We start from the raw sequence: 27756 nt of genomic DNA, 5'->3' as shown, positions 1-27756 counted from the left end.
ACGTTAAACTCGTTTATCCTATCCGACCTTCTGATAAAACGGATGCTGAAATAAAAGAAATAAAAACAAAAAAAAAGAAGAAAGAAAGAAATGCATCAGAGAACGATCTATGCTCATTGATATCTGAATCATTCCTATCCTGGTGATTTTCTTGTTCTTTTTTTTTTTTTTTTTTCATTTTTTTTGTAGTTAAGTATTACGAAACAATCGAAAGATTCATATTAAGAGTAATCCATGAAGATAGTTGTAAGAAGATAATCACGTTGCTTGTCTAGTTGATATTAATATTTTAACAATAATTTTGTCATTTTCTCAGTTATACGCGATCATAAGATTAATATAATTTAATTATAATATATAGGATAATGGCGAATCAGTTGAATGAAGACGTTACCTATTTAGATTCAATCGGTACATAAATCATAGAAAATATTTTGTTTCTTAAATAAATTAGGGGTTAATTATATTTAATTTAAATTAACAAAATATATGTGTGTATATATATATACATATATACATATATATATATATAATTATAGATCATTCGACTCATACCGGAGAAATCATAAATCACGATAACATTTTGAAGTTAGAAAAGCATACGAAAATTTTCGCGTCTATGTGTCCCGATGAAATTCTGGACCATTTTGACGACTATAAAATGAGAAAATATTTAACAACGCTAATGCTCGGTGATATATCAGGTAGACAAAAAAGAAGAAAAATGTAATCAACCAATTCCGATCTATTGTTTCAATAATGATTGTTTACTTTTCCGTAATAGGTTTTACCAATTTTGTTGAAAAATATACGAGAACGGGTAAGGGTGGAGCATCGAAATTGACGGAGACGTTGAACAGTTACATCGGTCTTATGGTTCAAGAGATACTTTCGCAACATGGCGACGTATTAAAATTTTCTGGCGATGCTTTTATCGTCATGTGGAAGCTTGAAAACGATAATAATATGCGCGATCTAGCAACTACGGCGATTCAAACTGCTTGCATTATACAAAAACATTTTGGCATTTATCAGACTGAAGTTGGTATCACTCTAAGAGGTTCAAATATTTTATAATTTTATTTATGTCTAAGTATATTTCGTTGTTAGATTTACGTTTTAAATTTTGACAATACGATATTAATGTATCTTAACAGTAAAACTAGCCATAGCTTCAGGTAAGATATATTTCACGTCTATCGGTGATCCAAAGAATATGTCGCATTACATGATAACCGGTAGACCTGTTTGGGAAGTTAAACGTGCCGAAAAACTTTGCAAGTATATAGCATGTATATAACTAACATATAAATTATTTAACCCGAAATTATAAAAACGATTAAATTGATATTCGTTCAGAGGTGGCGACATTTTGGTATCACTTAGCACCTGGCAATGGATAAATCCAACCGAGTACATTTACGAAACATTTCCTGATAGCTTACATATTCTTGTTATAACCTGTTCTACCATGTGGTATACTTTGAAAGGCTCTTACATACCCAACGAAAAAGGTATACTAAATTAATCACTTACGTTGCATTTATGTATATCAATGACAAGTGAAGAAAGAGAAAAAAGAATAGAAAAGAAAATTGGAACTAACAAATTCGCAGATAACTGGGACAATGTTATTGATGAATCGCTAATGCCAACGGAAAACGATACTTTGGCATTAATGGATCTGTCGGACACCTCCATGTATTTAAAACATATGAAAGAGATCGATTATAGTTGTTAGTAAAATTTTATTATTATGAAAAAATCAAACGACAAGATTGGTAATATCAGTAGATGATTTTTCTTCTTTTTTTTTTTCTTTTTTAGTACGACCAAAAATTATAGAAATAGCGAAAGCACATTTGAAGGATAGTTTGAGAAGTTACATGTTAAGGCCGGTTATCCGTTCGGTCGAAATGGAGGAACCGTTGGAATATCTAAACGAAATGAGACAAGTCGTTATTGTATTTGTCAACGCAACCATCAATGAAAAGAGAAAGAGACAAATGATGAAATTGATCGACGCAGCGTACAAAATCGTTTGCAGGTATCTCTTTTTTAGATTGCTCTTTATTTCAAAGTATTATATCTAAGAAATCTATATCGATGAAATATAACATAACACATCTGATGAAGGATAGTCGATGGGATGCAAGGATGTGTTAACAAAACGTCTCTCTTTGACAAAGACCTTATGTTTCTTTGCGTTTTTGGTTTGCGAGGAGATAAACATGAACTTGAGTCACAAATTGGTCTTAAATGTGGCTTCAGATTGCGAATTGCTTTGAAAGAGTTACAAAATATTACTAACGTTACCGTTGGCATTACAACGGGGATGACATATTGTGGTGTTATTGGTCATACACTAAGAAGAGAGTATACAGTTATTGGAATGGCAGTCAACAGAGCTGCTCGACTTATGATGGTTTACAAAAACAAGGTAAATTATTTCTCAGAATACAACGTTCCTTTACTCGTTTTATAAAATTTCATTATTTTTTATCCAACGAAAAAAACATGGAACAGGTTGTATGTGACAGAGATAGTTTTCTTCATTCTCAATTAGAAGGCACCCATTTCAAATTACAAGAACCAAAATATTTAAAAGGAATTATCGACGTTGGACCAATTTACGAATTCAAGGAACAAGTCAGGTAAAAAGAATCATTGCATTAATACTTAGTATTCGATTTAATTTCGCAAATAATCGATTGCAGATACAAAGCATCGAAATTCATTTGGAACAAATATCCTTTGTTAGGTCGAGAAAAAGAAATGAAGATTTTTCGAAAGTTATTAGCATCTATGCTCGACTATAGAATCACGAAAAGTCATACAGCAAGTAAACCTCAGTTCAATACATTGATAATAAGGTATACGTTATGAAATAATTCTATAGGGGAAAAGAAAAAAAAAAAAAAAGATTTTGCAATTAATTACAAATATTTGGATACAGAGGTGAGCCCAGAATAGGAAAAACGAGAATATTAGACGAAATGGCATTAAACATACCAAGTGGTATCCCATCGAATTACATTTCTCTTGTTTCAACAGACATGAAGGTTAATCATGAATTTTTTTTTGCATTAATAATAAATTTTTGAGAAAAGGAAGGGAAAAAAATAAGAAAAAACTTTTCCAAAACAGAAGCCGTACACCTTATTCCATCTGATATTCTCTTTACCCTTGAAATTCTCTTTAACGTCATCTTCAAAGGATCGAGAAGACACGTTGATACGTTTATTAGGCAACATACGTTATCCTGAATATCTATGTGTGTTGAATGAAGTCTTCAACGTTCGTTTTCCAATAACCAGACAATACACAATTTCTATAGAATCAGAAAGGCTTAAAATACTTGAGCAACTTTTAATAAATCTAACAGAAAAATGTTTTCAAAAACTCTGGGTCATCATTATTGACGATATTGAATACGCCGACGAAGAGTCTTTGAACTTTTTCGATATTTTTATCCAAACGGACATATTTTTATTCATCATTAGTGTCGGTCGAAAAGTTGGTGCAGAATATAGACTGGCTAATATATTATTAAAAAAAGCACGAGTATGTAAATTTATAAAAATCAATTAATTTTGGTTAGAATCTGTAAGTAAGAACTTAACAGTAACATACACATATGTGATTCCTTTTTTCCTTTCTTTTTTTTTTATTTTTATTTTTTTGTTATTTATAAAATAACAGGTCGTTGAACTGGAAGGTATCGATAAATGGTATCACATTGGTATTGTTTGTCAAATACTCAATATACATGGTATATCTTCAGAATTGGAGAAGCAAGTTATTTTTTTTTAACAATATTCTTAGGAGTATTAGGTTCTATATGTATTAGAATTATTTGTTTAGATTGATTCAAGAACAGAGTTTGGGAAATCCAGGTTGGATCGAAAGTTATTTGGTGAGTCTCGTACAAAGTGATAAAATAGAAATTTTAACTATTACCAGAAAAGAAGCTGAGTCAGTGGGATATGTTTTAGCCGAATTGAAAATGTTAAGAAGGTAAGTTAAAATATTATATCGAAAACAATTGAAAAATAAACATAATTGAATTTATTAATTTCCCTTTATTACGAATATATAACAGATTCGTTACTGATACGACTATTTTAAAAAAAGACTTCTCTCGCGAGGACAGATGGGAAATGTATAGGACAAGTTACAAGGTTAGCACGATTATAATTATTTTCCAAATATTTGTATAAATGCACAAAATATCGCATAAATTTATTTATTATTTATCTTTAGGATGAAACAATGTTAATGATCGATGAAAAGAATGACATCGATACGAATCATGAGCTCATAAACGTAGCTTTTGCAAAGATATTAGAGACGTCATTAATCAAAAACACAAATATTCAAATAAATATGGAGGGTAAAACTTTTATCATTGTATACACGAATACTAATTTATAATTAGCATTTTTTTTTCAGTACTTATTTTAAAATTGTTCGATGCCTTAACGCCCCTCGATCAATTATTACTTAAATGTGCTTCTGTACTTGGCGCATTGATTAATCGAAAAATGTTGGAAAGTGTAGTTGAAATACCAAAGAAAGACATAGCTCTAAGTAAGATCGGATTACTAATATACATATATATACATTTACTTATTTATTTATTTATTTATTTATTTAAATTCCCGGCGACATTAGCTATTCGTAAACTTTTCGAAATCCGAATTTTCGAATGCGGAATTGGAGATTTTACTAAAAACATTGGTCCCATTATATACTACAAGAGCATACGTAATCATATCAATAATATCGATATTCGATGTAGATGTATTGGCATCGTGATACCAAGTACTTTTTTAATTATTCTCAACAAAAACATTCTTTTCTCTTTTTTTCTTATTTACTTTGAACTCGATTGTCATTTAGAGGAACTGGAAAATTTGCCAAAGTATGCATCATGCGGTCTCATACGTTTCAAGACGACGATATTTCAAGACACGACATATAGGTAAATCACGTTCGTCCTCAATTTTTATATGTAATAACTTGGTATCTACAAAATTTTATTCAACTTAAATTGTAATTAAACGATCGAAAAAATAATTTTCATCAAAGATTACTCACGGAGAATCAAAAAATCGAGTTGCACAATAAAGCACTCAAATATTTAGTACGAAATACAAGACGTTGCATATCATGTGGCGAAGGATATTTTTCGAAATTGTTAGGTGAAAAATTCTTGGATGAAGTAGGAAAATTACCATTACAATATCCATTGAATATAACACAACTTCATGGAATGAGTAGCAAGATATTCAACGTACCAAAAATAAAAAGTAAAACGATTAAATAAATATATTTGATGATAAACATATATCTGATGATTATACGTTCTTAGATGTATTAACCACTGAAAAGATTTCACCTTATTTAAGTATTCTGAAAAGATCAAAGAAAAAACTAACACGTACTTTTTCCAACATTGATTTCACTAATTGTGAATGTAATTTGATATTATTAACCGTTTACACACAAATGGTTGAGCATTGTCGTGAAATTGGTAAATTATAGCAAAGAATATATATATAATATTATAGAATAATAACTTGGATTGTATTATAGAATAGGAGATGAGATATTATATAAATATTACATAAAATTCAAACCAGTTGATCAACGATTGTTTTTTTTTTTTAGGTAATAATAATAAGACTTTAATCGCCATATTAGAATTCGCCGAAATTTGCATTGAAAATCAAAATGTTCCTGAAGCAAGAAAATTGTTGGACGAGGCTGAGACTATACTTCAACAGGTATATGTACATCCCATCTCATTTGGTCTGACATAGAAATATTAAAAATAAATAAAAAATAAAAAAAGCAGCCAAATGTGATTTCCTCTATTCATTGTCAGATGTTCGATCCAAACGTGAACGATACAGTTAAATTTCTGTACCTTATCGCTAAGATTCAAACTTTACAAGGTAAATGTTATTTCGAGTCTGGGTACACTTCAGAAGCCGAGAAAAGCTTGGACAAAGCGATGAAAACGTTAGGCTACCAATTTCCACAAACGAATATAATGATCAATCTAAAAACTATATTTCAATTGATAAAACTTAAATTTTTATTATTTTTCTGTCGGAGAAAACGAAAAAATGATAAAAACGAAGACGATTATGTTACGAACTACTTGAATCAATTGGCGTATTGCTTGGCTCAAATGTTCGAAGTTTTCAAGGTAAAAAATCTAACGATCATTGCGAGAAAGAAAAAAATACGATTATGCATATACCAGGATCGATCGAAAGTTTCTAGATGATATCAAAATTCAATTAAATATCCATTTTCGAGAAGTTTAATTAGGCCTACAGCTTTACAAGATAGTCTCGTGCTTTTAAAATCTGACAGAAAAAAGAAAAAAGGAAGAAGAAAAATTAAAAAACAAAAATAATTGATTGTTACAATTGCTTTTAAAATAATACTTTCGACCCGTTAAAAAACTTTCGCTCCGTCCTATATTTTCTATTTTTAATTTTTATTAACCTTAATCTGATCGTAATTTCTAAGATTAAAGGTATGAAAAAAGAGACTCGATTGGCAGCAATATGGGCACTGAACGCAGTACGTTCTAACAACGATTTCTTGATACTTGCCACGTGTTACACCAATATGCTGACTACCGCTCACATTTATTGCAGCAAGTAGATAAATACATACATGTATAAGTATAAAATCGAACGAGACTTTTGTCTCGATAACGAAATCATTTTTTAACGAGTGAAAATCATTTGTTAGTAACATCATTAAGTATTTGGAGAACGAGAGCATCGATTTGTGTAATGAAGAAATGAGGTTGATAGAGTATCAAGATCTCAAAATCATAATTGAACTTTATGCCGGTATTTTTTTCTCACGTTGGATAAGAGGACAAATTGACAAAGCTATTGAGATTGGTTTCATCGTTATCAGATTAGCAAAATCAATCAATTTAACGAGTACCGAATGTATCGTTTTACCAAGACTCGTTAATCTTCTGATGCTCTCTTGTCGACATTCCGAAATTGTCTCAGTATTACGAGACTTAGGTGATCGTTAACACTTACATCGTTAACGTATTTCTAATCTAATTCTACTTTTTTTTTTTTCTGTCTTTGTCTTTTTACTTATAATAATTCTTGGTCTACAGAATTTATATCAAAAAATTATATGGACAAGTCCGGTTATACATGGTATTACGCAGCGTGTGTCGATGTACAATTGGATATAGGATTGACGGTCCTTTCTTATGAACATTGCGAACGTTATTATTTGAAAGAAGGTGAACATCTTTTCAGCTTGCGAGATCCGGAAGCCGAAAGACGATATTTTACATCGATGTGGCTATGGTACGTGTACTATCTCGCGCGCGCGCGTGTGTGTGTGTGGATGGTGTATGAGTTCGTTGACTTTATTATTAATAGTAATATTTTGAAGGAAAAAAAAAAAAAAGAAAAATATCTCGTTCATTTTTCGTTCAGGTGTATTAGAAACAAAGAATGGGAAGCATCTAAGGTATGGTTGGAAAAAAAAGTTGGAAAAAAAAGAAGCGACGAGGATCTAGTAGCAGCCACTCTCACGGATTTGAAAGAACTCGAAGGAATGCTTATTTCTTACGGTTTGTACTCATTTTTTTTTTTTTTTTTTTTTTTTTTTTAAGAGAGAGAGAGATAGGGGGAAGAAGAAAAAATTATCTCTGTTTAACATATAAATATGTTTTTATCTTTATGTAGTATATTATATGAACAATTATGACATCAAAGCAATAGATATTATGGCGCAAATCGAAGTTTCCTTTCAAAATATTAAAAATTTGCTGAAGGTGGTAAAAATTGTAATACCAAGGTAAGATTCTCTTATAAATTAATTTAAAAAAATAAATAAATAAATAAATCAATCAATCAATCAATCAATCAATCAATCAATCAATCAATCAACATATTCACACATGTGCGTCTTCGATTTTATACAGGTACATATTAATGAAAGCTTACTATTTCATGGTTCGTGGTTATAAAAAAATAGCTATAAAGATTTTGCATAAAGCTAAGAAAATATCTTCCAAAATGAATAATAAACTGATATATGGATGGGCAGTGCATTGTAAACAAGTTTGTTTTAATTCTTTTTTATTAATTAATTAATTAATGAATTAATTAAATAATTACGAATTACCTTTAATCCGTCCTGAATTTTTGTATTTAGGCTTGGGAAGGGAAACTATCACCGATACAACAAGAAATGTGGCAACAGTCTTTGATCACTTTGCCTTCAGCTTGGGACGAAATTAATGCTAACGATAGGAAAGTTTCTTTTTATACACTGCCAGTATTAAATTTATAAAACTGTTAAAGCTATTAACGACCTATTAAATCTATTAAATCTTGTCTTATTTGTTAAATCTTAATTTTGTTTCATTGAAACGATTATTTAATGATATAATATATTCTACTGTACATAAAAAGTAATTAAATCTATTCGATACATGCACAACACACGTCTACTCGAATTAAATACCGTTGATATGTTAACGTTTTTATGAAATAATACCATTACGCTACGAGAACGATTATCATTGGTTAATTTATAAAATGGCAATGCGCGCCATCTTAAGTTAATTTAAATAAAAATATATAAGCTTTGTTGTAAACAAAATTGTATTTATATTGAATCGTAAAGAAATAATAATGCATTTATTTTTATATAATTATTTAATAAGTACGTATTTCTCGTTTTACTTGTAACTTCAAATTTTCTACGTGTGTTTCCTCTAAAATATTGTTACTAATTCAACTAAAAAAACAAAAGACTAACTTGTTTGATTTGGAAAACTTCAATAAATTCAGCAACATGTCCAGAAACAAATTATTTTAAATCTAAACAAAAATATATCTTTCGAATACAAAATTTTAATCTACCAGATACCTACATCTTATCAACAAACATGTCGTAAGCATAGAATATTATATTTTGTTGTGAAATCGAAATTAAATCGATTGTTATTATTAGGTGTTTTCCGTGCTCTTCAAACTGTTATCCATGTGCACCAGTATGTCCTACACCTTGTGTACGACTCTGCTATACGTGTCCAGTAAAGGTAAGAGTCCATTTGATATTCATATATAATCCACATATATTCTAATTGTATCGAATTTCATGGTAATATAAATATTAAATCTAAATTGATCTGGTATCAATTATTCTTCCTAAAAATTTGTAGTTAATAAATATTCACACATATATACGCAGGTCTGTCCACCTCCACCTTGTCCCGCACCAGTAGCATGTTGTCCACCTATGATACCCAGCTTTTCCTGCGGTCCTTGCAGTCCTTGTGGTCCTTGTGTACCTTGTGTACCAAAATGCTATCCTTGTGCACCGGCACGAATTATATGCATGCCTAGCTGTCCACCTTGCAGTATTTGATTATTATCTTTCTAAATTGAAACTTATTATTTCTTTAAGATTTCACAAATACTTACAATTTATATTTATTTTTTATTTCAGCAGTCAAAGTATACAGATGTTAATACGATTCTATCCAAAACAAAGTTTGGCCAAACATACTTTCATATAAATGATTTTTTAGATTTCCAAAATGCAGCAGTTATTTAGAAATAAAATACTCTATATTGTCAATTGTAACAAACATTAACAATAGATATTAATGAATAACAATACAAATTTATTATTTTATATTTTATTTGTTGAAATAAAGATTTAAGAACATGAATATACATTCGATTATTATACACTTTAATTGTAATAAATTATCATCTTTGCGTAACATAATTTTATTACCATGGGCGTTTAGGTGATTGAGTAGCATGTGTCAAAATCCAAGTTTTATATTCTTTCTTTTTTATTTGCACTTGCTTGTGTTTTGGTGACTTTTTACACATTATATACCATCTTTCATTTCTTGCAACTTTATAGCAATGTTCACAACGAAGCTGTAGTCGTCCTTTTATTTTCAAACCAGATACTAAATTAATTACAGGTGAAACAAGTTGCAAAAATAGAGATTTATTATTATTTGCCAATGTATGTGGTATTAAATTTAAATGCTGTTTTTCACACATATGATGTATACTTCTTAAAAGTATTCTCGAATCTCTTCCAGATATTACATTTGAAAGTGTTGGCACAACGGACTGTACTGTCTGACGTATAACTCCAAGTTTGAGTATTGAAAAAGAGTTCATGTTTTTGTAATCTAATATGATAGAAACAATTACGTTAAGATTATAATCATAAATATAATCGTGACATAAAACTAATACAAAAGCATACAACATAAAGTTAACCTAACAAATAAATTTTTATAATTGGTTGATATTATTTAACTATAAACATTCAAAATATATATTTTGTTAAAAAATTTCTAAAACTTAATTTTTGTTAAATATATATAATTTAAATATATATATATATATACATATATCGTACTTACATAAGTTCAGGGATGTCTAGTACGTTCACTCGAGTAGATAAAACTGAAATGAATGGAAGACATATTTGTCTTATAAGAACAGAGCCATCTGACGTTTATTATTTGAACTAAGAGATTTGTAAAGTACAAAGCACTCGTTTCGAAATGAAAGTTAATATATTATTAAAAATTATTATCTTTTAAATCAAATATCCAAGTAATTTTGAAGAAATTTTCTAATAAATTTGTATATACTAAATAATAATTTTAGAAATATCAATATTCGTTTATTATTTCAGACGAAATAAATTCTTAATTATGTAAAATAGTATTTAATTTATGATAATTTTCAAAATTTATATTTCAATAGTAAAATTTATTTGACAGAATCAATCTATTGATTTAACGTGATATCAAGCAATACATTTTTTAACACGTACCTTTAAAAAAATTGTACTAATATCACAAGTATCAGCTCCCTCTATTAGTTACATTTATGTGTTTAAAGAAATATTCATATAAATTTATGTGAAGTTCATTGTCATAGTTAAATAAGTTAGCACACACACACACACTCATATATATATATATAGCTACATAAATATATAAAGAAAATTTGATATATACGTATGAAAGAAGTTGGAGAAAGATTCTAACAATAACTTTTATTACGTAACAGATTCAATAATAATAGTCCTGAAATATATTTATTACAAAAGTTGAAATATTCTGATTATTGTTAATATACATAAGAAATGCTAAGACCGATGAATATGTTTCATTTATAATGAAAATAATATAAAGTAAAAGAAAGATATATTCTTAATATTCAAAATAAATAAACGTGCTTCCATGTTAAATACTGACGGTAGTCTTTTAATATTTATTTTACTTAAACATAGTGCTATTATTATAGAAGCTGTGGTAAGCAACACGGGGCAACTGAAATGAAAACACTAATATATTTAAAACTAGTATCTTTATCCGATCAACCAACTATAAACCTTCGACTTCTCTTCAGTAACACGTATTAATAATTTTAACAATTTCATACTTACAGAACTTAATAATAATATCTATCTTGTCAATTAGCAAATAATTATATATCATAATTATAATATGAATTGAAAAAAATCAGATTAAGTACAAAGAACAACGAGCATAAAAAATTATTACCATGTAAGAAAAATAATTTTGTTGCAACATTACAAAAAAATTGCAGTACATAAATTTAAGGTATATAATCATTAAAATGATCTAATATAATGCAATCATCTTCACATTTGCACCTTCAATCGAAATTCTATATACGTTACTGTATCGTTTTTTCTTAAAATTAAACGCTATTAAAAAGAATCATAAATCAAAAGATTATAAATAAAGCATTTTTAAAGAACGAAAAAAAAATTCAGATTTCGAAAGATATATATATAAGAACCATATATATATATATATATATATATATATATATATATATATATACGTACATAAGTATATCTTCGTTATAATAAAAATATTGAACGAGATGAATTTGACTGACGTGGTTGTTACGATGAGACAACAACGTGAAAAAAGTAGTCCCATGATCGCATAGAACTACATCTACGAATTACCCCATTCTTACCTTTTCTCGCGATGTATAACTTTTGTAATGGTATAAAAATGATCGTATTTTTTTTTAACACTATCAAAAATAGCTACAAAGTGTATGTAAAAAATATACACACGCGTATGTATCGTCAGACATTTCGAGGAAGTACGTTGCCGCACTTCGACAAACGCTCGAATTTTTTCTCGAAAGTTCAATAAAACGAATTACCTTAAATTCTCGTACAGTTGGAAAACGTTGACAGTTACAAGACGTTCATTTATTTATCAAAAACAAGACAAAATATAATAATTTAACGTTTCAATGAATTTTTACAAACAGAGTACGCACTATTTATACGTCCATGTGCAGCCGATAGTTCCACGCTTTCGTGCGAGCAACACGATTTTCGACCAATAGAATCGTTTTACGACATTGCCAAATTGTCTCTTCAAATCATATAGAAAACGTTTACAAAGAGTACAGTAATATGTAAAATTTCGAAAAATGCTGAATGGAGGAGTAGGTTTCTTTGGCACGATATTTGATCTAATTTTATACAGAACGCGTTGACAAGAATATCGTTTTGTTATTATCGTTATAACCTCTAACGAAAGTGAGTCATTCCACTTACATTACTACGATCTTTTATTTATTTCTTAATCGTTTCCCATTCGTGTCCGACCGTTTATATCGATCAACGTAAAGCATTATTGAATATTGATATAATTATTCGAAAGCATAAAAAAATCGCTCGATATCGTGAGATTCGATATAATCGCAGAATATTACGAAAAATACAATGTACGAAATTAATAACTGCTTCGACGTCGTAGTTACGTAAACCTGTTTGTTTTTGCCTTACGTACGTTTAATATTTAAAGCTGCGTGTTATCATCGTGCAACAATGACAGAAAGATAATAAAAGCAATGTCGATAGAGTAATAAACGAATAATAAAGAGAAAATATATGATATAGCGCGGGGGAAAAAGGCACCTTTCGTGATGCCTTCGGTGTCGAGCTTGTATGAGAGCCGGCAACACTGTAGACGCTAAGACGCGGAACGTCGACCAATCAGAGAAAAGAACAGGGTCTAGGCGCGCAAGGTCGACTACGCGAAAGTCATTTGCTACGCGTTCGCCCAACACGTGCGAGCACAATTCTTCGCGCAGTGACCGTTGCGCGCGCGGCGTCCTCCCCTTCTAGCATTACTCCGCTCCACTCTCGTTCGACACGCACACGTCCATCGTCGGCGGCCCCGTATAGACGTCCTGTCGAGTTGAGAATCCGTTAATATCAAACCGATCGCCATGGCGGAAGAATATCTGTACGGTAAATATCGAAAGTCGAGGGAACGTGATCATCGTTCATCGTTTATTTCGACCCATTCACGGTTACTTTACGAGAGAAATATTAGTTATTCCATCGAGACGCCGGCTAAGACCTTTCGGCCATTGTGACGAGGATCCCTATTGTCCGCGAAAACTACGAGGGAATAGCGCGCGTTTATCGTTAAAACTTTATTATATATCTCGAATATTTTATTTGATCTATATCTTACGAATGATGTGCGAGGTTATGCGAGACATCTATTGCATTCGAAATTCGTGAACATCGTGTACTATCGTGATTTTTTGTGTTTCTTTAGGAATCGTCCTCGAGGGAGCGAACTCCACCGAGGTATGGGATCCCGAGCACAAAAACGACGATGCAGATGGTACGAACCAACATGGTTATGGAGCTGATCAGAAGCTCATCATCAAAATGGTAAGTCTTTGAGAATTTCGGAGATATAAGAGAAGGCGATACGCTTTCTCGCTTCCTCCCCCTCTTTCTCTCTCTCTCTCTCACACACACACACACACTCCATCTCTCTTTCTCTCTTTCTCTATCTCTCTATTCTTTATCTCTGTGTGTGTATGTAACGCTCGTGCGTCGTGACTGTACACGACACACGTACCAACGTATTTTCACACGCCGAAACGTCGTCCTTGTCGATTATACGATATATTTTTTTTTTTTGGCTTTGTTCTAAACTCAAAGGTGATATTCATCCTAATTATAAATCGACGCATTTAAGCTCTTTCGTATTTTATGGATATTTTATATATCGCGTGCATGAAATGTTTTCTTTCTCGATCGCTACAATTACGTATGATTTTTTTTCTTTTTTTTTTTTTTTTTACAAGCCAATTACGTTTCTGTCTCCTACGCGTGTCGTCACGTTTCTCGAACGAGAGAAGAACGTTGCCAATATATTCGGCGTCTTTCGTTATACCGATTTTTTTTTCTTTTTTTTTTCTCTCTCTTTTTGCCAGAGCGCGCTAGGCGCCTCCTGCAACGTTTTACGCGCGAATCTTCGATGTATTAAAACATAGGTGATACAGAGGACGGAAGGAAAATTTTTCTCTTACGAATTCGATTCCTTTGCGATATAAATGCGCTTCAAGAGGTTTTACGTACTTGAGATTTTTATCATTGTATTGATGGATCGAATATTTCTATCTGTATAATGATTCATCGAGCGTTTATGCACGATCGAATTTCATATTAAGCGTAAGAGATCAGAGACTACGAAAAGTCCCTATCTTTCGCGGTTAAAACCGCAATGCGTGCCTATCGTCGTTCTCATAACCTATACTAAAGCGCTTTGATAATTTATTTTGTTTTATGGACCTCGATAAAATTTCTTATCGTTATACGATGGAATAATTTGTTTTTTTTTCTTTCTTTCTTTTTTTTCTCTTCGTTCGATGATTATTTTGCACAAAGTTAACTTTTTTATATATTGAATTTTATCGCGTGAATGTTTAATGCTTGGCGCCATTTTTCCTTACAATGGCTTCGCCCTTCCCCCACCTCGCTCCAACAGGATCTTATTGTATCGAAAGGGAGATTATAACGGAAATTTCGGTATGCAGGTAGAAATAGGGTTGAAGTTAAGTAGAAGATGCATTTGTCTAAACCGAATGGAAACTACAATGAGTTCTTGGCAGATGTTCTTAGTGTATATCGTATTTTAAACAGAAGAGAATTTTAAGCAAATTTTTAATGTAAATATGTGGATGATTGTTATATTATTGATAAATTATTAGTTGTGTATATTATTAAATATTATATGACAATATTTGCTTATATACGTTTTAGGCACTTTTAGGACCAGAAGCAAAGCCTGGAGAACTCAATGTACTACAGGTCGAAGCGATGGGACTTAAAGGACCTATCAAAACCCCTATCGCTCTTTTAGAGATGGGAAAGACAGCGCAAATTATTCTCGATCTTAGTTTTCCCGACCCACCAGTTACGTTTACCTTGGTTAAGGGTAGCGGGCCTGTTCACATAGTAGGGCACAATCTTCTTGGTAAGAAATAAGTGAAAAAATATTTATTTTGTGTATGAAGTTGAGAAGTGCGACATGTATGATTAGACGCCTTCTATCCTTAGAAGCATCTATAATATAATTTATTATTTATTGGTATAGCATTGTAATTCTTTCAAAAATTTTTGTTTGAATAATTAATTCATTTTGAAGAAATTATGATCGTATAAAATATATATAATATATATGTGTGTATATATATATATAAAATGATATATTTATTTTATTTGAAATTATATTTTGTTTGTAGGAACACATATGGAAGAATTTGATGATATGGATGAAGAGTTAGAAGATGAAAATATTGATGATGATGACGATGAAAAGGTATGAGAAAATAATTTAATTTTCATAATATTAATTTTATAGATTAATGATGCATGTGAAATTAAACACTTGTCAGAAAAATTGATCTATGTAAATTAGGATCTTTGAGTTATTAACGAAAGGATAGACAATAAAGAAAAATCAAAAATTGTTTAAAAATATTAAACGCACATACTGAGATATGGGTTTATGTTATCTGTGATGAGCATTATGCACTTATTTCACTTCCAAATCGTACATTTGTTCTGCTTTTTTACGTAGCAATGAAAACAGCGATGTGTTGTAATATTATAAATACATTCATTAGGAATGCAATTTCAGGCACCACAAAAGAAACGAAAACATTCTGCAGAGGGTAGAAAAAATGGCACCAAACGTGCCAAGGTGGACGAAGCAGTAGACAAGTAAAAAAAAAAGAACATTTTCAAAGACTAAAGTGTTTTAGTCTCTTATAAACAGAACTTCCATTAAAAGTATTTTTCAACTGTAAAGTGTATTACCTTAAAAGTATAAAAACTTCTTTGATGAAATCTTAGAAAGAAGGGTTGTTGCTTACGAAGTTACAAACCTGGATGTACCTTTTGCGCTTGTGTTTTCATTCCTATATATCTGTTGTTTTATTTTTTGTATAATAAACTATCCAATTTTAAAACAATTGCTTTTATTCACTCTTCATATATCCTTATTTACTGATCGTTAGTTCGGTAAGGTTAGTTTCGACGTAAGTTTTTGCAGGTGGAAACTGTTTCGTCAATTGAAAAGAGAAAAATGATGAAATAAGTGCTAAATGCTCATATTGTATATACTGGTGATATTTGAAGATGATATTTTAGATAAAGAGTTATTTCATTATTAATTATTTCTTTGGAAGGTATATAACTATCGGTAAAATAATGTACACATTATGTTCGAAGTTAATTTGGGATTAAGCCTCGATTAAGATCATAGAAAATTCAGATGAACTGAGATTTTTGTTTCTTTATAATGCAGGATCCCGATGATGAAGAGGAAGAAGAAGATGAACCTAAGAAGAAGAATGCCAAATTAACAACTGCAGCCAAATACAAAAATCAGGCTAATAAGAACAAGAAAAAATAAGCATGAGCCTTAACATAATGGAAACACAAAAACTCTTAAGTTAGGCTATTATGCGTAAGTCCATCAATTATCATCCGCATTTATGCGAATTTAGTATCGTTTCATCAGATTATCAGACGACACGTGTTGCGTTCCACGTTTCTAAAACACAACTGGACCAATAAAGTACAATAAGATAACAGTGTATCATGTATTCACAGAATGGTATCACGTTTTACTAGTCCACTTGTAATGAGCCATACACGGATTTAATTTAGCAGTGTAGTATTACCATTTAAGTAATGAATTTCCTTTGATTTTATATATATATATGTGTGTGTATATATATATATATGGATATGTATATATATATATTTTTAACTGTCATTTTTTTGCTTCAATAGCAAATACATAGTTTCTCTGCTTGCCTTAAAGAAATATCCCTTATGCTGCATTGTACTAACTATATATGTATGATATATGGAGAAAAAAAATTGTTAATCAGAAATTATTTTTTTGACAAAATTTTATGAAATTTGAACTGCTAAGGGAGATCTTTAGAGACAAGTGGCTAGAAGCAATCCTTTTACTCATTTCGTTTCTAACGACGTTGAACTTACATAGATGCGTTTAATGTTCTTTCCTTATTTGATACATGCAAACTATTAAAAAAAAATTGTTATTTGAATCCGGAGGTTTTAATGACTGAGCTTTGTACGATATCATAGAGAGAAAGAAAAAAAAGGAGAGAGAGAGAGAGAGAGAGAGAAAGAAAGAGAGAGTGAATTAAAAATTATGCGGTCGTTCTTGGCCCAGTTGTTGTTCGTTAAACTTGTGGAAAGCACAGACGAACTTGCAGTGAAAGAGACGTACTTGTATTTCCTTTCTGTCTTCTCTGATACCGTGTTCACATAAATACACTTCCAACGATGCAAAAGAAAATATACTATCTTATTGTAACCATGTAACACGATTCAGAAATAGTATGTCTTTTTAAGAAATTGCAAAGTTACTCTATCAGCCAGTGTAATTTATTATTTTCGTGTGTACAAGATGGGGGGGAGAAAAGGGTAATAGTCAAAAAGAAAAACCCTTACACCACAGTGTCATTAATAATTGTTAAAAACAAAAAAAAAAAAGAAAAGAAAAATAACATCGGAATATTACAAAAGGGAAAAAGCATATTCACGCGTCACCTCGATATTCATTCCATTTGATGAAAGATAATAGAAGAGGGAGTTACAGGTGTACTACACAGTGTGATGCTCTTACATCAGTATCATATGCAGAAGTATATGCGAAGGGTGTTTGAAACGCCCATGCGATTGATAGTAGTCTGTACACCTATTTTGTACATATACGATACACAATAAAAAATTTCACAACTTTTAATCAGTATTGCACGAGTAAAATTCATTCGAGTATACCTCCCCAGCAGTGAGAGTGTATGCTACTTTATATAAGGGAGCTTATTATCTAACGAATTTTTTTATTTGTGCGTGTGTGTATATATATATGTGTATATATATATATATATATAAAAGGAAAAAATAAGAGAAAAGAAATCAAACAAAATATAAAACGCGTTAATTAGCCTTCTTTTTGTATTTGTGATTGACCTGATAACGTGTGTTTTTAATTGCGATATAATTACGAAAAGCGGTGTTTGATGAAAGGAGCAGTTTCTGTAAAAAAAAATCAGTGTATTACAGATGAAATAAACATTTTTCTAAAATAAATGAAGAAACTACCACCACAGTATAATTTTCACGTTCGTTACTCTCATGCACTTTTAGATAATCGTAAATTATAATATATGTATCGGTATAATATGTATCTAATACGTATGCTTCGCTCGAATGTCAATTTTTTTGTTATATTGATGAGAATGTCAGTTTGTAACCTTTTTTTTGAGATGTTTCAATTTATCTTCTCTTTTTATGTAAGAAGTGAAATGAATCTAGATCATTTGATTAATCTACATTCAAGATCATTTTGAAATTTCGAGAAAGTGAACATTGAGAAGGAATTATTGATAAAGTTTTGCTGTTTAAATTGACAGCTATTATATGCAGAGTTCTCAATTAAATGGAACTTCTGGGTCTGACGTTACAGGCAATCGAATTTGTTCAGAAAATTCAGAATGTATTGCAGCGGAAAAAGAATCAAAGGCACTTCGTAAGCAAGTGAGTTGCAGTTTGTCATCAATCAAAAATATTAAACAAATTATAGATTGTAATCTTAGTCTTTACAAAGTGTTTAGTTGCGTATTTATGTATTCATGATCGAACCAATGATTACGAAAGTGTCCAAGTCGTATATTTTTCATTTTGAAATATTTTTTAACACGCTCGTATATAAATCATTTAAAAATTATTTTTCTGGAATGACGAACAGAAACAAATTTGTATATTTGTTCTTAAAAATTAATTCTTTTAGATAGTTAAACAATTTTAAGATAGCGTGCAACGAAACGCCCTGTAATAGCTCAAACGATTTACAATTATACAATTTTCATAATCACCAGCTTGTATGTATATGTATGTGTAAAACGAGATAGGAGATAAGTAAAACGTAAAGTTTTATTTAAAGGTAGCAAATTTAACAGAGACCATCGCCGATCTACAAAACAATATTTATACAAAAGATATTCAATTGGAAAACATGCGTAAGGACGGAGAAAGATTATCAACGGAATTGAAGAAGCAACAGAGATGTAATAGAAATCTTAAACGTAAGGATTATATATACATATATAAAGTTAATACGTACGATTGTGTACAGATATGGATTGAAAATAAAAACATTGAATTTCATTTTAGAACAGCTGGATGATGAGAGATATTTTTATCAGAGAGAGAAGGATCACTTTTGCGAAGAGATGCAACGTCACAAAAACAAATGTAGCAACAATGGATTGAAGTTACAAGAGCAACGATGGAAAGAATTGGAGGATATAAGAGACTCGTTGGATGAGGAAAATAAACAATTGCGCGAGGAATTAGCTGAGAAGAGCGAGATCACATATAATTTGTGTATTAAATTTCTACGTATGAAGCATGCAAAGGACACGCTTAGACAAAAGTTTGATCAATTGCATCGGGAACACTTAAGAGTGATGGAAGAAATGATGGAGAAGCTCGACGAAGCTAGAGAGGAACTCAACGTGATTGTATCGGAGAAGTTTCAAGATCCATTGCCAGTTAACAAGGCTAAATTCTTGCAAGTAAATCGTTTAGGTTAATAAAAAAGATTTGTAATTTAAAGGATTTAAAGAATATGATTTGTAGGTCGTACAAAGAAATACTCGATTGGTTTATGAAAATGCGACTTTGAGAGTACAGATTCAGCATCTCACGCAAAGTTTAAATAAATTGAAGAACTACGCGGAGAAGCCTAAAGCGATTAAAGTTGATGCACGTATCATAGCGAAACTTGCTACTCAAAGTCGTAGAAGGCAAGATTCGGAAATAATTAGAAAAAGTATTGTGACGTAAGAACAAAATTGTATATTCTTCTTGTAAATTAATTCAATCGTTTAGTCCATCGATATAGATAAATATATAAATATTTTAGATCTTGCGTTACTCAACCAGTAACCGTATCGACCAGCAATTCGAGTACAAATAACAGTAGATCAGCTGATAAAACGACCAATGGAAAACTAGGCTCAAAGATTCGAGCTAAAGCTTGGGATAAGTATAAGTTTGTAACCGTAAAAGAAGACTCTCAAGAAACAAGCTCGACCAAATCTAAAATTGAACGTATAGAAGAAAATAAAGAAAAAACAATCGATCAAAATGATTCCACTTCTACGACCAGTACAGATAGTACAACGGAACATTTACAAAAATATATTGAAGTACGTGACGTGTGTACGAACACGTGACAGGAGAAGTGAAAAGTAGATGTTTCGTGATTTTAAAATCGATTATATCTTAGTGAGTCATGCTCGCTATTTCAAAAGGAACACGTATATTAACAAAATTTCCATTCCGTTGGACGTAAATATTTGTTTAAAAAAAGAAAGAAGAAATACAAAACGTACAGTGAAAATAATGAAAAAACGTACGTTTATAGATACGCTATATACGTTAGAGAGATCCTTGTTTTTTGTTAGTTAAAACGATACTTGGAAGAAACGAAAAGAAATAAGAAAGTTGGAAATAATTTATTTAATCTAAACGAACGAGAATATATTTATAAACGATTATTTTTATTATCTTTTTAAATCCTTACAATTTATTACTTTAATAAAATATAAACTGTAAATGCTCCAAACGTATGAATCTCTTATTTTGTTTCTATATATGCTTGTAGGCCATACGACGAGTCCAAAAGTTTTTACGCTTATAATTTTACTATATAAAAAAGAAAAAGGAAACAAAAATGAGTGTAGAAATATTGATTGTTTAAAAATTATCTAGAAACTTTTGATCGACCTTGTATTTTGTATCGCAGTATGTCAGTCGTTTTGCTTCTATACGATGTTAGATGTCACCTTGGTACAATGTCGACAGAGAAGGAGAAGGAGAGAGAAAGAGTAACAACAATAACGTTTGATTTGTTTCAGGTCACCTACCGACTGGTGAAAATATCAACTATGAGACTTATCTACAATCAGTCGTCGTTGGAACGTTCATCGTGCTACGTCGGTAAGAAAGATCAGCGGGAGTCAATGGTAAATATTTCAAACAAATTTCAATAATATAGATAATACATAATATAATATATATATCCCTATAATATTAACAAAAATAATTCCATATACATATATATATAATAAAAATGATCTATGATCTCGTAATACTCGTAATATTCGATCGATTATAATTGATATTAATATTAACGAAATCGACGACAATATTTTTTCGACAAATATTTACAAATACGACCTCCACAAAGAAGTCATTTCATTCATTAAGATATAACGCAGTACAGATAATACGCAGTAGAATATTTAAAACATATTTAGTCGGCGTATATACTCGAAAGCGTATTCCGTGCGATTCTGAAAGAAGAATAATAGAGTTCGTCGTATTTCATTGTTGGTTTGACGAACGATAGGACGATGGTTCTTTCATAGACGAAGGCTTTATTATTACTCGATTAGCTAATAAATTATTGGGATTTACGGATCTTATTTGTACGACAAAAGGACAGAAAGAAACTTTTTCACGCGTGGTTTCATGATAGTTTCTAATGTCTCTCGTATTCGAATCAGCGCAAAAGGCAAAAGGAACCGTACCAAGGAATCACTGTATCCTCGTCAACTCATAAACGTCATTACAAGGGACAACCTTGATTACGTTAGAACGACATTCTGCTTGAGAAAGAAAGAGAAAGAGAGAGAAAGAGAGAGAGAGAGAGAGAGAGAGAGAGAGAGAGAGAGAGAGAGAGAGAGAGAGAGAGTGGAAGGCCCAGAGAAGAGGACTTGCTCTCATTCTCTTTCTCTCTTTCTTTCTCTTTCTCTCTGTCATTCTTACGTCGTGCCAAGCCGGTTCGAGACGAAGCCGGGTTTTAACGATCGGTCATTAAGTCGCGAAGAAAATTGAGACGTCCACCTCTCTCGGTGAGCTCATACCCAATTGAGTAGCGGCCTTAATACCCCTTATGTATTATCCGACAGGAGAGAGAGAAGCACCTTGTTAAACGGATCTCATCGTCTCTCGCCTTCGCACTTGCAGCTTTTTTTCTTTTTTTTTTTTTCATCTCTTTTTCGGTTTTTCTTTTCCTTTTTTCTTCGCCCGCCTACCTCCCTCCCACCCCTACATTCGTCGCTACGATAATTTTATTTCTTTTCTTTTTACGATTGTATATACGTAAAGAATATGTTTCATGAGAAGATCGTAAAAATTCGATTTCGATATGCTTATATATATATAGCGAAATTTGTATTGAAAATTATTTGCAAACTTGTTTGTTCAAACGGAACAATATTTTAGAAGATAGATATTTTAGATAAGAGAAGATAGAAGAAGGAAGAGGAATAAGAAAGGAGTCTCTACGATATTTTTTTTTTTTTTTTTTTTTTTATAGTATTCAATCTAATTCTCCTCGATAATTAAAAATCAAAATTAGCGCTTGTCAATGGTGACTTTTATTATACTTCAAAAAATACGTTCGTAGAGATCGTAAAAATTTAATTTCGATATCTATAATGAAACTCGTATTGATAATTTTTTACGAACTTATTTGTTCAAACGGAACAATGATAGATATTTTAGAAAAGAGAAGAAGGAAGAGGAATAAGAAAGGAGTCTCCACGATAATTTATTTTTTCTTTTCAGCATTTAAATTAATTTTCCTCGATAATTAAATCAAAATTAGCTCTTGTCGATGATAATTTTTGTTATACGTAAAGAATATGTTCGAAAATATCGTAAAAATTTAATTTCGATATATATATATATATATATATATATATATATATATAATGAAATTAATATTAAAAATTATTTGCGAACTTATTTGTTCAAATAGAACAATGATAGACATTTTAGAAAAAAGAAGAAAGAAGAGGAAGAAGAAAGGAGTCTTTCCTCGTTTTTCGTTTTCGCACTTGTCGTTTTTTATCATAGAAATTTCGTCTTTTTCATTTTTATCATAGAATTTTTTTCTTTCTTTTTTTAGCATTACGTAGAATCTTCCTAGACTTTTTGGGCAATTAAATCAAAACTTACATTTATTAGTACTTATTAATAACGACTTTTATTATACCTAAAAAAATACGTTCGAGGGGATCGTAAAACTTTAATTTCGATATCTATAATAAAATTTCTATTAAAAATTATTGCGAATATTTTCTTGCGAGAAGACATTTAAGAAACGAGAAGGAAGAAAGATGGAGAAGTAATAAGAAAGGAGAAACTTCGGTCAAAACTACAATTTCCTTATTTTAAATCTAACGATAAGATAACGTTGTCGTTCTTGTTTTAATAAGATTTTGTTCTTTTTGTCCTTTGACATCCGTTTAAGGCCGTTTAATGTCCGTTCGCACGTCACGTGGCATATTATCGTACCGCTATCGGGGTCCGAACCGTAATGGGCCTTTCGGAGCGGATCCTTGAGTATTAGCGCGCCTATTGGTTATCGACCATCGGACGTCATGCGCAGCGTGAAACCAACATAAATATAGCGTTCTCCTCGACTCGAATGGGTCCGACAGAAAGAAAGAAAGAGAAAGAAAGAGAAAGAAAGAGACAAGCTTGCGTCCGTTCCGCGTGCACACCTTAGCATTATATGTATATATATGAATCTATATTGTATGTCTATCTATACATGTATGTGTATCGTATATGTAAGTAGATATGTACGTAAGTAGGTACGATTTCAGTGCTAACAAGTGGACACCGAACGCGTATCGAAACGCTTATGTCGTCCATTGTCGAAGATTACATCGTAATTTCTCTCCATTGTTTTGCTCTCTCGCTCCTCGAATTCACCTTTCGTAGATATAGCTAAGAATATCTACTTGTGGATAGATATATATATATACCTTTATATATGTTGAGACATGTATATGTTGAGTATATATATATATATATAATGTAGATACTAATCGTAAGTCATTAGGGACATAGAAGTAACTGTAATAAATGTTAAATACATTTATTTATTTTATTATGCGATATTCTTATAGAATCATTTTTTTTCTTTTTTTTTTTTATAGATATGGTATAGGTATTTCTTTATTGCATCGTTTATAGGTTTTTTTTTTTTTTTATTAAGTTCGTAATAATATTAAAATATTTTAACAGGATTGATATATTTGTTATTAATTATTAATTAAATTAATCTTTCTTGTATCGTTAATCTGCTTTTTTTTTTTTTTTTTATATATATAAAGCGATATATACTTACAATTTTTCGATACTTTAGCTATTAAAGTATATGTTATTAACGATTAATTAAATTATTTATTATATCGTTAATTTTCTTTCATTAAGTATTATATCGTAATAAAGAAGTATAAAGTAAATTAGTAGTTTAATAGAAGAATATAAGTAATTCAATTTTGCCAAAAATCGATCCGTCTTATTCGATCGAAGGAATTAATTATTACTCAATGCAATCCTACATAATTCAATTTTTCATTGCTATTTTTTTTTTGTTCTGGAGAGAAATATAGTCTATGAAAAAAATTATATAACATGAAAATTATAATATTACCTATACTATCGTGATCATACTATGCCGATTATAACATACATAAAAAAAAAAAGCTGGATATAAAGTGGCAATTAATTTTATCCAGATAGGTACATAAGCGTGCGATTTTTAAAGTTACGTGACGTTTTATATAGATAATTAAAGTAAATGACGAAAAAGAAGAAGAAGAAAATCTAACGAAAGATATTTTTGAGTTACAAAAAGTAGTAAGTGTTCGATGACTTATCGTATAAACTGCATACGTACATACGTACATACGTACGTCCATACGTACATACGTACGTCCATACGTACATAGATTTTTTCCTGATTGTTTTTTTTTTTTTTATTTTCTCTTGAAACCTCTTCTTTCTTTTCTTTTCTTTTCTTTTTTTCTCTCTTGAATATTTTTTTTTGTCTTTTTCTTTTTCTTTTTCGTTTCGCTCGCATAGCCAGTGAATGTACATGAATCAATATGTCCGGTACTGCTCTCCGCAGTGAGTTATCGCCAGATGCTAACGTTTCCCTTCCATAAAGGAATAATATCTGACGCTTTATTTCGACCTCGGCCATAGCTGCGGCCAGTGGTAATAGTAATAGTAGAGGTAGTAGTAGTGTTAGTAGTAATAGTAATAGTAGTAGTAGTAGTAGTAGTAGTAGTAGTAGTAGTAGTAGTACTCTCTAGTAGACGAGGCCGCTTTAGATCGAAACGGTCGATACATCGTGAGCTTCCACGGTAAATAAATTTTCTCTTATACGAATGTTCTATATAATAGTAGTGGTAGATATGTACGTAGGTACGTACGTACATACGTATGTACGTAGATAGTTCGTTCTTCGTTGTTTATCGTTGACGTCGGTTTATCTGTGTATTTCTCTTTTTTGATATTCTTCATACATTTCTGAACCTTTCTCCTTATCTCCGGTTTCGGAGATACTATATGTGTGTGTGTGTGTGTGTGTGTGTATATTAAATCGTATATAAATTTAATTTGAATATGTAAATAAAAAGATTCGTTTTAATCTAGAAAAAAAAATTATTTATATACGTATCTATGTAAAAATGGAAAATATACTATAGATATATACATCTGACATATCTATAATATTCTATATAAAATAAATATAATTTAAAAAATATTATGTACACATTTAACATATCTATCTATGTATGTCGTATTTGTCTTTATAAATATAAAATTTTTTTTTTTATAAATTCCTTTGGTTTCTTGTCTATATAGATAAATATGTAGGTACATGAAATAATTAATGAGAAGGACTAAAATAATTACTTTTTTATGAAGTTAAAAACGAATTGTATTCTATTTAAATATTACACCGGCATAACAAAAAGTAAATATATATATATGTGTGTGTGTGTGTGTGTGTGTGTACTTACGTTAGTTAGACATTATACGAGTTCTGTTCTACAATATGTAAGATTTCTTTTTCTGATAAATAAAAAGTCGATTCGCGAATGTCGAATGCATTTTCCGTCATCGTCGTAATTGAAAAAACCTAACGCCGTTCCGACGTGGAATTTGTTTTATAAAATGCGATTACGCGCTAACCTGCCTACCGTGACTCGTCGAATAGAGCGATTTCGCGAATAGTTTAACTACACGTTAGTGTACTCTTGAACACGATAAAAGTCGTCGAGTTTCTTGCATCGCGTGCGAGGATCGCGCACGCCCGACATTCTTCGCGCTCCGACGAAAAACTTTGCCTCCTAATGGCGGACGTTTTTGTCGTTTGCATGGATATATCTACTTACCTCGTAAACGAAATTAAACTAAACTAAACTAAACTGAAGTAAATTAAACTAAAACAAACTAAACTAAAGCAAACTGAACTAAACTAAATTTCTTTCTACTCCCCTGATTCGTGAATCACGATATATATATATATATATATATATATATATATAAATATATTTACTTATTAATCGAACTAATTGCACCGACAAAGATACAACGATTGTATTTTGAAATATTTAAACGTTCCGATAGATATAACGATAAAATCGGCCGGATGATCTTTTTAATAACATAAAATCACTTTAGGGATGGTTTAATATGAGCCTGAGAGAAGGAACGATGAAACATCGTCCGTCCCTACTTGTATTCTCGCTCTTTTTCTCCCCTTATGGATATAACTAACGAATTTAAATTAATTAGGATTTTTCTTTCTCTCTCTCCCACTTTTTTCTTTCTTTTCTCATTTCTTTTCTTTTTGCCATCCTACACGCTCTGATCTTCCTACGCGAAACAGGATAGAAGGATGTTCTCTGTAAAAGAGAGAGAGAGAGAGAGAGTGAGAGAGAGAGAGAGAGAGAGAGAGAGAGAGAAAGAGAGTAGGTATACGATGACAGAGGAAGAGAGAAAGAGAAGGGTAGACGATGATAGAGAGATATAGTGAGCTCGCGCGCGCGCGAAAGAGAAAGAGAGATAGATACATAGAGAGAGAGAGTGAGAGAGAGGGAGAGAGGGAGTTCTCCAATCGTGCGCTTCCATTGCCCTCGACGCGTTTCAGGCCGAGCGCGTTAATTGGCCGAACCAATTAATTCCAACAAGTTCGCTCGGTGCGATTAGTGCACGGACGTGGTGGTGAGCGCGCGCACGGTTTATGTAGTAACAAACCGAGTGTGTGCCGACGGCCGATCCTGCCCCCGGAAAACGAAGAACCTGTTTCTCCAAGCCGCGAGAACGGCCCCGTAACGTTTTCTCGTATTCTCTCTCTCTCTCTCTCTCTCTCTTTCTCTCTCTCTTTCCTGTCTTTTTCTGTTT

At 31.1% G+C, this 27756-nt stretch overlaps 3 protein-coding genes across 6 annotated transcripts; all 3 read left to right on the top strand.

Annotated features, from left to right (window-relative positions):
* Window positions 1-365: 365 nt before the first annotated feature.
* On the top strand, window positions 366-9748 carry LOC122630152 (adenylate cyclase type 10-like). The gene is given in 30 exon segments (XM_043814335.1): window positions 366-411; window positions 540-704; window positions 785-1060; window positions 1158-1281; window positions 1360-1523; window positions 1617-1736; window positions 1828-2047; window positions 2137-2440; window positions 2527-2873; window positions 2957-3062; window positions 3148-3570; window positions 3703-3798; window positions 3851-4017; window positions 4103-4181; window positions 4264-4393; window positions 4453-4984; window positions 5092-5312; window positions 5375-5536; window positions 5674-5789; window positions 5891-6217; window positions 6463-6680; window positions 6775-7064; window positions 7166-7364; window positions 7497-7633; window positions 7749-7860; window positions 7988-8126; window positions 8221-8964; window positions 9025-9112; window positions 9265-9433; window positions 9523-9748. Coding segments are annotated over 27 exon segments (5358 nt in total). The 3' UTR covers window positions 8359-8964; window positions 9025-9112; window positions 9265-9433; window positions 9523-9748.
* Window positions 9749-13191: 3443 nt separating this feature from the next.
* LOC122629792 (nucleoplasmin-like protein) lies at window positions 13192-18217 on the top strand. Of its 2 annotated transcripts, none has more exons than XM_043813570.1 (5): window positions 13192-13368; window positions 13685-13803; window positions 15184-15397; window positions 15666-15742; window positions 16733-18217. In XM_043813570.1, the coding sequence occupies exons 1-5, from the start codon at window positions 13347-13349 to the stop codon at window positions 16838-16840; spliced, it is 540 nt and encodes a 179-aa protein (XP_043669505.1). In that variant the 5' UTR covers window positions 13192-13346; the 3' UTR covers window positions 16841-18217. The 2 variants fall into 2 exon arrangements, with proteins under 2 accessions (XP_043669505.1, XP_043669506.1); XM_043813571.1 differs by lacking the exon at window positions 16733-18217 and adding an exon at window positions 16064-16397.
* A 135-nt stretch (window positions 18218-18352) lies between these two features.
* On the top strand, window positions 18353-21574 carry LOC122629790 (synaptonemal complex protein 1-like). 3 transcript variants are annotated; one of them, XR_006327349.1, is made up of 6 exons: window positions 18353-19005; window positions 19412-19553; window positions 19642-20045; window positions 20110-20312; window positions 20396-20760; window positions 21393-21574. XR_006327349.1 is itself a non-coding variant. In XM_043813568.1 (5 exons), the coding sequence occupies exons 1-5, from the start codon at window positions 18889-18891 to the stop codon at window positions 20706-20708; spliced, it is 1179 nt and encodes a 392-aa protein (XP_043669503.1). In that variant the 5' UTR covers window positions 18353-18888; the 3' UTR covers window positions 20709-21369. The 3 variants fall into 3 exon arrangements, 2 of the variants coding, with proteins under 2 accessions (XP_043669503.1, XP_043669504.1); XM_043813568.1 differs by lacking the exon at window positions 21393-21574 and having other exon boundaries at window positions 20396-21369; XM_043813569.1 differs by lacking the exon at window positions 21393-21574 and having other exon boundaries at window positions 18917-19005; window positions 19259-19553; window positions 20396-21369.
* The last annotated feature ends 6182 nt before the right edge of the window (window positions 21575-27756 follow it).

The sequence above is a fragment of the Vespula pensylvanica genome, chromosome 6 (assembly GCF_014466175.1).
Source record: "Vespula pensylvanica isolate Volc-1 chromosome 6, ASM1446617v1, whole genome shotgun sequence".
NCBI classification, from domain to species: Eukaryota; Metazoa; Arthropoda; class Insecta; order Hymenoptera; family Vespidae; genus Vespula; species Vespula pensylvanica.
The sequence above is the reverse complement of the archived record's forward strand: the minus strand, read 5'-3'. Positions and strand labels throughout refer to the sequence as shown.